General features: G+C 42.9%; 1 protein-coding gene across 3 annotated transcripts in view; it reads left to right on the top strand.

The window, feature by feature from the left end:
• Positions 1 to 477: 477 nt before the first annotated feature.
• The window catches only part of parn (poly(A)-specific ribonuclease), a 132119-nt gene continuing 121625 nt past the window's right edge, over positions 478 to 10971 (top strand). For all 3 annotated transcript variants that reach the window (XM_033040485.1, XM_033040484.1, XM_033040486.1), the window contains exons 1-2: positions 478 to 628; positions 3996 to 4073. In XM_033040485.1, the coding sequence (XP_032896376.1) occupies positions 610 to 628; positions 3996 to 4073 (97 nt within the window). In that variant the 5' untranslated portion in view covers positions 478 to 609. The remainder of the gene's footprint in view (positions 629 to 3995; positions 4074 to 10971) is intronic.

Here is a 10971-nt window from a genome sequence, read left to right as displayed (position 1 = left end):
TCTGGGAATAAAGCTGTTTCTGAAATCAAGCCAAACTCAAGTACAAAAAGTAGAGCAAAGAGAAAGATATCAGAGTGCAGAATATTGTTGGCATTATCAGTTCTGAATCAGCATTGGGGAAAAAAATCCTAAGCAGGTCAGGCAGCAGCTGCAGTGACTGAAGCACCCTCCGGGGAATAACCTTTTATGCTGCTGCTATGGTGACGACCAAGTTCCACCTGATGACTGGGCTCCATCTGTTGCTATGGTGAAGACTGGTTCCACTGTTGCTACGGTGATGACTGGGTTCCATCTGTTGCTATGGTGATGACTGGGTTCCATCTGTTGCTATGGTGATGACTGGGTTCCAATTTGCTCTGATGAAAACTGGGGTCCACCCGTTGTTAGGGTGATGACTGGGTTCCACCTGTTGCTATGGTGATGACTGGGTTCCACCTGAGTGACAGCGACCATGTGGTTGCTGTGTTCGCAGGAAGTGACGACGATGCCGGTTCTGGTTCTGGTTGATTTCTGCGCAAACAACTCATAAGTGGTGATCTCGCGCAGGGTTAAAGGGCAGGAGGTGGAAGGTGATCGCCGCTGTTCCTGTGTCTGGGCTTTTCCGCGGCCATGGAGATCACCAGACAGAGTAAGTGCGGGAGGCCCGTCCCGGGGCGGTGAGGGGCGGCCAGGCCGCGGGACCGGCAGGGTGTGTGTTGGGGGAGTGGGTGGCGGGTCCCGTGCACAGGCCACGGCCCCAGGGCAGCAGGTAACTCGCGGCCCGCGGCCCACACCCGCCAAAGCCGCCTTGCAAGGAGCGAGTGTCGCCCTTCAGTTAAATGTCTCCCGAGCAGCTGGAGAGTCACCGCGGATCCTTTCACGTTGCACTCAACCTTCCCCCGGAACGTGTGTGCAGAGCCTCCCGCTCCTTCATACAGGCTCTTGGGGCATGGGAGACTAAGCTGGTGTGGGTGGACGAGAGAGGAGCTGGTGGGTAGGGGCAGGCGAGGTTTGGTGAGGGTGGGCGACGGGGGAAGTGATGTTTATCAAATGAACTTTTAATCTCTCAGTAACCCTGGTGATTGTTGTATAAAAAAATAAAAGTAGCACTGTTTTAGTTTAACTTTTGCAATAAAGGTTAATCCTTCCTGGTGATCGGGTCGATTAGGATGTAAACACGAGGGACGGCAGATAGTCATAGTGATATAGTGTGGAAACAGGCCCTTTGGCCCAACTCTCCCACACCGGCCAATGTCCCAGCTACACTAATCCCACTTGCCTGCGCTTGGTTAATATCCCTCCAAACCTGTCCTATCCATGTATCTGTCCAGCTGTTTCTTAAATGATGGGATAGTCCCAGCCTCAACTATCTCATCTGGCAGCTTCTTCCATGCACCAACCACCCTCTGTGTGAAAAAGTTACCCCTTGGATTCCTATTAAATCTTTTCCCCTTCACCTTGAACCTATGTCCTCTGATCCTCGATTCCACCTACTCTGGGCAAAAGACTCTGTGCATCTACCTGATCTATTCCTCTCATGATTTTGTATACCTCTGATCTCCACTCGTCCTCCTGCGCTCCATGAAATAGAGACCCAGCCTACTCAACCTCTCCCTATAGCTCACACCATCTAGTCCTGGTAACTTCCTTGTAAATCTTTTCTGAACCCTTTCAAACTTGACAATGTTTCCTATAACATGGTTCCCAAAACTGAACACAGTATTCTAAATGCGGTCTCACCAACGTCTTATACAACTGCAACATGACCTCCCAACTTCTATACTCAATATTTTGACTGATGAAGGCTAAAGTGCCAAAGGCCTTTATGACCACATTATCTACCTGCGACTCGACCTTCAAGGAACCATGCACCTGTACTCCTAGATTCCTCTGCTCTACCCAGAGGTCTACCATTTACTGTGTAGGTCCTGCGCTAGTTTGACGTACTAAAATGCAACACTTCACACTTCTCTGTATTAAATTCCATCAACCATTCCTCCGCCCATCTGAGCAATCGATCATGATCCTGCTGCAATCGATCACAACCATCTTCACTGTCTGCAAAACCACTAACCTTTGTATCATCAGCAAACTTGCTAATCTTGCCCTGTATGTTCTCATCCAAATAATGTAGATGACAAACAGTAATGAGCCCAGCACTGAGGCACACTGTTAGTCACAGGCCTCCATTCTTAGAAGCGACCTGCCGCCATCACCCTATGCATCCTTCCATGGAGCCAATTTGCTATCCATTCAGCTATCTCTCCTTGGATCCCTTAGATCTAACCTTCTAGAGCAGCCTACCATGCGGCACCTTATCGAACACCTTACTGGAGTCCATGTACACAACATCTATAGCTCTGCCTTCATCAACCTTTTTGCTCACGTCTTCAAAAAAATCAATCAGATTTGTGAGACACGACCTCCCACGTACAAAACCATGCTGACTGTCCCTAATCAGCCCTTGCCCATTCAAATGCCTGTATATCCTATTCCTCAGAATACTCTCCAGTAACTTACCAACTACAGATGTTAATATTGCCAGCCTATAGTTCCAAGCATTTTCCCTGCAGCGCATCTTGAAAAGATGCACAACATTCCAATCCCCTGGCACCACTCTCCAATCCCCTGGCACCGCTCCTGTATTAAGGATGACTCATAAAGCTGAATCGGGGCTCCTGCAATTTCCTCTCTAATTTCCCACAATGTCCTTGGATTTATCTGATCAGGCCCCGGAGATTTGTCTACCTTCAAATACAACAGTACCTTCAGTAGTTCCTTGACGGTAACCCTGACTGCTCTCATGACCATTCCAGTGACTGCTCCAATTTCCTCTGTCCTAATGTCTTTCTCCTTGGTAAGTACAAAGGAGAAATACTCATTGAGGACTTTGCCCATCTCCCGTGGCTCCTCACAGAGGTGACCGCTTTTATTCCTGAGAGGACCCATTCTCTCTCTAGTCCAAGGGTTCCCAACCTGGGGTAAATTTGGCCTACCCAGGTGGTAAATTTGTTGATTCTGGATTTGTACATATTTTTTCTCAGTGACTGACTGTGTTTGGTTCTGGTATACCAGTTTCTGTTCATCATTTGTTGTTCATAAATAAGTGAAATAACAGTGTAATGTGCTATTAAAGTTGCATAGGGTAAACGGGACGAAAAAGGTTGGGAACCCTTTTTCCCCCTTAAGTAATCTTCAGCGAAAAATAAATAAGCTGCTGGAGGAACTCAGTGGACCATGCAGCATCTGTGGAGGGAAATGGATAGACACGTTTCCCCTTTAAAGTAGAGGGGAGAAAACAGATGTTGCCTGTCCACTTCCCTCCTCAGATGCTGCCTTACCCACTGAGCAGGAGGCTTGCTTGTGTTTCCTTCAACTTAAATTATAATAGTGCTGTTAACATTTGTTTTGTCAGCTAACATAATATTGACTAAATGATATAGATAAGTTTTGGAAAATAATGCTGACCTGGTTGTTAATTATATTTTGAAGAATTAAATAATATCTTTGCCAGTGGAATTCTGTGCCACAGAAGGCTGTGGAGGTCATGTTAATGGACATTTTTAAGGCAGAGATAGATAGATTCTTAAATAGTCTAGGTGTCAGGGGTTATGGGGAGAAGGCAGTCGAATGGGGTTGGGGGGAGAGATAGATCAGCCATGATTGAATGGCGGAGTAGACTTGATGGACTGAATGGCCTAATTCTGCTTCTATCACTTACAGCCTTATGGTCTTTCGTTGATCCATAGGCTTCCTTATGACAAGTTTCTGTTATTACCTTTTATTTCTGCTAAAATATTCAGCTAAAATATCACATAGCATTTAAGTACAATTTTTCTTCTGGCGAGTCTCGTTAGCTCAATTGTTAAAGAAAAGTGTATTTTATCTAGAAATTAAGATAAGGGAAAGTTGAGGGAGCTTATCTAGGATGAAAATTGGTTTGACTAAGCAGATGATGTTTGGTGGTTTCTGTTCTGTAAACACAATGTAATTCTATGCAAAATTGTCTTTTTTAGATTTTAAAGAGCATCTAAGTCTAATCTATGAAGCAATTGAAGAAGCAGATTTTCTGGCAATTGATGGAGAATTTTCAGGTACTGATGTATATAAATGTTCTCGAGATGAAAAACTGTATTCTTCTTCAAGATGTTTGGACAAATCTTTGACCAGGAGAGGCACAGAGACTGCGGACAATGCCAGCAAATGGGATTAGCATAGATCGGCCTCGTGTTTTGCATTGATGAGATGCATTGGGAGCCCATCTATTCTTTTATTTGGCTTATTAGATTCCCCACATTCCATGAAATAGCATTTGGATGCTGCATTGACATAAATGTTAATATAAACAAGTTGAAACTCTTCTTGACTGTCCAGTGTGTTTTATTGTCATATGTCCTGAAATGGAGCAATGAAATTCTTACTTTAGACTTTGGACATACAGCGTGGAAACAGGCCCTTCGGCCCACTGAATCCTCGCCGACCAGGGATCACCCTGCACACTAGCACTATCCTACACACAAGGGAGTGTGGGAGGAAACCAGAGCACCCGGTGAAAAACAAAATCAGGGAGAATGTACATCATCCATAGTTAGGATAGAACCTGCGTCTCTGGCGAGCAAGGCAGCAACTATGCCAGCAGCACAACAGATATGTACAGTGCATTCAGAAAGTATTCAGACCCCTTCACTTTTTCCACATTTTGTTACGTTACAGCCTTATTTTAAAATGGATTGCTTTTTAAAAAAATCATCAATCTACACGCAATACCCCAGAATTTAGAAGCGAAAACAGGTATTTAGAAATTTTTGCGAAGTAATTAAAAATAAATAAATTAAATATCACATTTTACTTTTACTTTACTTTTTTACTTTTATTAATTTATTAAACATGTTAAAAAATACAAACACAAATAAACTTGTAAGCAATAAAAAAGAAAATAAAACACAAAGGAAAACAAACAAATAACTAACTCAAATAATACAAATAATATCGTTCATGTTCAAAAGGGGTAAGAAGAAGTTCGAAAACTTTTCTGGTCCTACCCCCTCTTATTTTCTATACATTTTCATGGAAAAACAAAATAATGGGAACAAATGGACCCAAAATCTGTTGAACAGTCCACAAACAAGAAATAACCAAACAGAAAAGAAAATCACTGGTCCAGCTCATAACCATTCAATCTTTTGTTTCTGAAGAGTGTTTTTAGTTTGAATAGAGTCGTACATTTTTTCAGCTCATCATGGCAGTTATTCCAGAGACTAACACCCTTTGCTGTAACACAATGGAGTTTTGCATTAGTTCTTATTTCCGGTTTTTCGAATATATAGGTTCCTCTCAGGTTGTGTTTGCTTTCTCTCCGTTGGAATAACCCCTGGATATTACAAGGCAATTGCTGATTAGCTGCTTTGAACATAATTTGGATAGTTTTATAATCTGTCAGATCTTGACATTTTAATGTTTTTAGTCTGATAAATAATGGTTTTGTTGATTGTCTGTAGCTGGTTTTATGTATAATTCGTTTTGCTCTTTTTTGGAGGATGAAGATTGGATGTGTATTTGTTTTGTATGTGTTCCCCCATACCTCCACACAGTAGATCATGTATGGGAGTACGAGGGAGCAGTACAACGATATACAGGGAGGCTTGATTTAGTAGGTCTCTGGCTTTATTCAGTATTGCAATTGATTTGGATATTTTGGCTTTAATATAATTTATGTGAGGTTTCCAAGTTAATTTGTTGTCAATTAATACTCCAAGAAATTTTATTTCAGATACTCTTTCTATTTCTGTGCCATTTATCATGAGCTTTTTCTCTGTTGGTTGATCGATTTCCATATATTATGAAGTTTGTTTTACTTAAATTCAATGTGAGTTTATTTTCGTCAAACCAGATCTTCATCCTGCTCAATTCCTTTTCCATACTATCCAGGAGCTGTTCCAAGTTGTCTCCACAGCAGAGTAAGTTAGTATCATCAGCGAAGAGAATAGTTTCAAGAGTTTTTGACACTTCACATATATTATTGATATACAAAATGAATAATAATGGCCCTAACACTGAGCCCTTCATAAGTATTCAGACCCTTTGCTATGACACTCAAAATTGAGCTTGGGTTCATCCTGCTTCCATTGATTATCCTTGAAATGTTTCTACAACTTGATTGGAGTCCACCAGTGGTAAATTAAATTGATTGGACATGATTTGGAAAGGCGATATCAGATTCAGATTCAGATTCAATTTTAATTGTCATTGTCAGTGTACAGTACAGAGACAACGAAATGCATTTAAGGTCCCTCAGTTGACAGTGCAGGTCAGAGCAGAGCAGAAAAACCACGTCATGAAGACGAAAGAATTGTCCGTAGACCTCCGAGACAGGATTGTGTCGAGACACAGACCTGGGGAAGGGTATAAAACAAATTCTACAGCATTGCAGGTCCCGAAGAGCACAGTGGCCTTCCTCATTCTTAAATGGAAGAACTTTGGAACCACCAGGACTCTTCATAGAGCTGGCCGCCCGGCCAAACTGACCAAACGGAGAAGGGCCTTGGTCAGGGAGGTGACCAAGAACCCGATGGTCACTCTAACAGAGCTCCAGAGTTCCACTGTGAAGATGGGAGAACCTTCCAGAAGGACAACTATATCTGCAGCACTCCACCAATCAGGCCTTTATGGTAGAGTGGCCAGATGGAAGCCACTCCTCAGTAAAAGGCACATGACAGCCCACTTGGAGTTTGCCAAAAGGCACCGAAAGGACTCTCAGACCACGCGAAACAAGATTCTCTAGTCTGATGAAACCAAGATTGAACTAATTGGCCTGAATACCAAGCGACATGTCTGGATGAAACCAGGCACCGCTCATTACGATGAAGCATGGTGGTGGCAGCATCATGCTGTGGGGATGTTTTTCAGCGGCAGGAACTGGAAGACTAGTCGGGATCGGGGGAAAGATGCACGGAACAAAGTACAGAGAGATCCTTGATGAAAACCTGCTCCAGAGCGTTCTGGATCTCAGACGGGTGGGTTAATCTTCCAACAGGACAACGACCCTAAGCCCACAGCCAAGTAGTGGCTTTGTGACAAGTCTGTGAATGTCCTTGAGTGGCCCAGCCAGAGCCCGGACTTGAACCCGATCGAACATCTCTGGAGGGACCTGAAAATAGCTGTGCATCGACGCTCCCCATTCAACCTGACAAGAGCTTGAGAGGATCTGCAGTGAAGAATGAGAGAAATTGCCCAAATACAGGTGTCCCACGCTTGTAGCACCATACCCAAGATGACAAGGCTGTAATCGATGCCAAAGGTGCCTCAGCAAAGTACTGAGTAAAGGGTCTGAATACTTATGTAAATGTGATATTTCAGTTATTTATTTTTAACTACTTTGCAAACATTTCTAAACACCTGTTTTGCTTTTGTATTCTGGGGTATTGTGTGTAGATTGATGATAACAAAATTAAATTTAGCCCATTTTAGAATAAGGCTATAAAGTAACAAAATGTGGAAAAAGTGAAGGGGTCTGAATACTTTCTGAAGGCACTGTAAATGTCACATGTACCGAGTTACAGTGTAAAGCTTAATGAAATGATTTTTTTAAACTATTAGTGTGAATTAATAGCTCCAGGTTTTAATTTGCCATATAGAACTAGGGAGATGACTGCCATGGAAGTCTCTGGTCTATTGACATATTAAAACTTTGGAATAACTTTTATTCAAAAATGTTAGTCTCTTGGAAGATGTTTTTGTAGATATTATTGTACTGCTGTGCATGAGTTGATGCTGCCATATAGCTACTGGACTTGCCATGAATTTTATTGCTGGTTATAATGTTCTCATTCTTAGCTTGCTTTTTCTGTAGCCCATGGAGCTGATTGCTGGTAAATACTGATTATTCTGCTGTCATCTGTGTTTCCATAAAGGAAGACACATAAAACTGCAAATACTGGTTAACCAAATAAAACGAGGGTGCTGGAGTAACTCAGCGGGTCAAGCAGTATCTCTGGAGAATATGAATATCCATGTTCTCCAGTGATGTTACCTGATCTGCTGAGTTGCTCCAGCGCTTTGTGTTTTATATCCAATTCTGTTTATGGAAAATAATGTGATTGATGAAATGGGGAATGCCATTGGTAGTAGGCGGGCCAATTTGGTTATAACACCATTTTGGTCGGGAACTAGCCCTGCACTAATTAGATGCAGACTGCCAATTTCATCATGGAGATGAAAGAGATTCACTTTGGAAATTGACAAACTGGGGAAAAAAAACCTTTGGGGGAAAATAAAATCTTGGAAATATATGCAGCTTTATACGTGACTTCCCAGCCCTGAAAATCACAAGTTGTAGGTTTCACCACAGGAGGCCATTCAAGAATTACAGATAACCCTCGTTATAATGTGGGGAATTGTGTCTGTTATTGCTGATTGTCCGCTATAACCAAGTAAGTGATTTGCTCCGATCACCTTGTGGTCACTCTGTGAAACAACAAGTTGTTTTCAAATACAAAGTACATTTTAGCAATTAACATTTTATTTTTGTTACTGCAAGGCTGTTTGTTACATTGTTTAGTAAGGTATCATTGCACAAGTGTTGATCAAAGCATCTGCTTGTCAATTACATTGACTTGTCAATTTCCGTGGCGTCCTGCAGTGTAACCAGCAGCTTGTGTTCTTGTAGAGACAGTGGTGTCTGATTGCTGTGGGGATGCTCGGTCCGCTTATAATCAAAATCTGTTATAGAGATCTGTAATAACAAAGGTGGATTGTACTTGGGAAATTGACAGGCAATTACTTCTGTTGACACTTGTACAATGATTAGCTATTAAACAATGTTACATGCAGCCTTTAGTATTTTTAGCTTATAGAAACAAAAATAAATTTATTGCTATTAAAACATGTTGATATTTTGAAAATCATTTGGGGAAGGCAAAATAACTTGTTACTGCGGGTCTGAAACTCTCTAGCCTCTAACCCCTTTTTCCCCATTGACACAATTGTTTTCATAATGCAAATTTGTATAATGCAAGATTTCTTGGGAGTGCAACTATCCCATTGTAGCAGAACTACCCCCAAACTATCCACAACGTTTGCTGTCATATATGACTTTTTTCCCCAGCTGCTTTATTTTTGCACTTCCGAATCATTGCCTGTCCCTCCCCTCAGTCCATCGGTTGCTGAAACATTCACCCGTGCAATTCCTGATTCTTAAATTAACTACCAAGGCATTAAAAAACCAACACCAAGCGCAGGAGTAGCAGTGGGTCAGGCAACATCTCTGGAGAACCTGGATAAATTACATTTTGGGTAGGGGCCTTTCTTCTAGATTGAGTCTGAAGAAGGGCTTCTCCTGAAGCAACACCTGTTCATGTTCTCCAGAGATGCTGTCCGACCTGCTGAGTTAATACAGTGCTGTCTTTTGTAAACCGGAGTTTGCATGTCTTCCCTCTGGTTTCCGCCCATATTCCAAGGACTTGCGGGTTTGTAGGTTGATTGTCTTCTGCAAGTTGTCCTTAAGTTGTAGGGCAGCGCTAGTATAAGGGTGATCGCTGGTTGTTGTAGACTCAGTGGGTCGAAGGGTTTGTTTCCACACTGTATATCTAAACTAAACTGATCATCCTTCTATTTGCAGAATTACCTGATAGTTGTTTATGTAACATATATTTTGCTGTTTTTTACATCTCCATGGGCCTGATTCTTCCTATCTCTGAATTAGTGCTGCATCCATCTGAACATTGACTACTTCCACTACCAGTAGTCCATGGTTACAATGTGTACTGTCTACAGAATGCACTGCTTGGGCTGGTGAAGTAAACAATAACGATCAGTTGCTGCGATTCATCTAGGGCAGAGGTGTCAAACTCGCGGCCCGCGGGCTGGATTTGGCCCGCGAAGGAGCCCAATCCGGCCCGCGGGATGATTTCCCCAATGCCGGAGCGGGCTGCAGCTGTCCCCCGTGCTGGATCGGGCTGCGTTCACGTATGCACGGCGCGATCCGGCCCGCATGAAGTCGCATTTTGCCCATAACCTAAAATGAGTTTGATACCACTTATCTAGGTCAAGGATTGGAGTTGTTAAGTGCAAATGCCACAAACCAGCTCTGGACTCCAAGGTAATGTCTGGTGCCAAGAATTGGTAAATTTATACTTCTAAAGGAGGGTCGCGACCCAAAACGTCACCCATCCTTTTTCTCCAGAGATGCTGCATGACCCGCTGAGTTACTCCAGCACTGTTAGGTTATGGTCACCCTGTTATAGGAAAGGTGTTGTTGAGTTGAAAAGGGTGCAGAGAAGATTTACAAGGATGTTGCCAGGACTTGAGGATCTGAGAAGGGTTCAGCAAGCTAGGATTTTATTCCCTGGAGTGCAGGAGGATGAGTGGCGATCTTGGAGGAGTATAAAATCACGAGAGGAATAGATAAGGGAAAGGCACGGTCTTTTACCCAAATTAGGGGAATCAAGAACTGATGTGGGTTTAAGGTGAAGAGCGGAAGATTTAATAGGACCCTGATGGGCAACTTACTTTTACACAAAGAGTGGTGGGTATATGGAATGAACTGCCAGAGGAGGTAGCTGTGGCAGGTACTATAATAATGTTTTGAAAACATTTGAACAGGTACATGGATGGAATAGGTTTAGAGGCTTATGGGCTAAACCCAGTCAAGTGGGACTAGTGAAGATGGGACATGGAGGTCAGCATGGACAAGTTGGGCTGAAGGGCCTGTATCCAAGCTGTATGACTCTATGGTTTGTGAGCTGTCACAAGGAGCTGCCAGTCCTCTGTGCTGGGGAAGTTTTGGTTCATGGATAACTCATCGTTGTATTTAGGCATCTGTAATTCGGTGTCGTACAGGTTCCCCCAAGTCTGCAAACACTCAGCTCATGTACAGCCCGTACATGCGAGCAAGTGTTTGGGTTGACCGGTGGGATGGATTTGCCTGTCTCTGCATGTCTGCAGGCATCCGCTGCTGCATGGGAAATCGGTTTGCAACTGCATTTACCAACTTGT

This window comes from Amblyraja radiata, chromosome 22, assembly GCF_010909765.2.
Source record: "Amblyraja radiata isolate CabotCenter1 chromosome 22, sAmbRad1.1.pri, whole genome shotgun sequence".
Lineage (NCBI taxonomy): Eukaryota > Metazoa > Chordata > Chondrichthyes > Rajiformes > Rajidae > Amblyraja > Amblyraja radiata.
The sequence above is the reverse complement of the archived record's forward strand: the minus strand, read 5'-3'. Positions and strand labels throughout refer to the sequence as shown.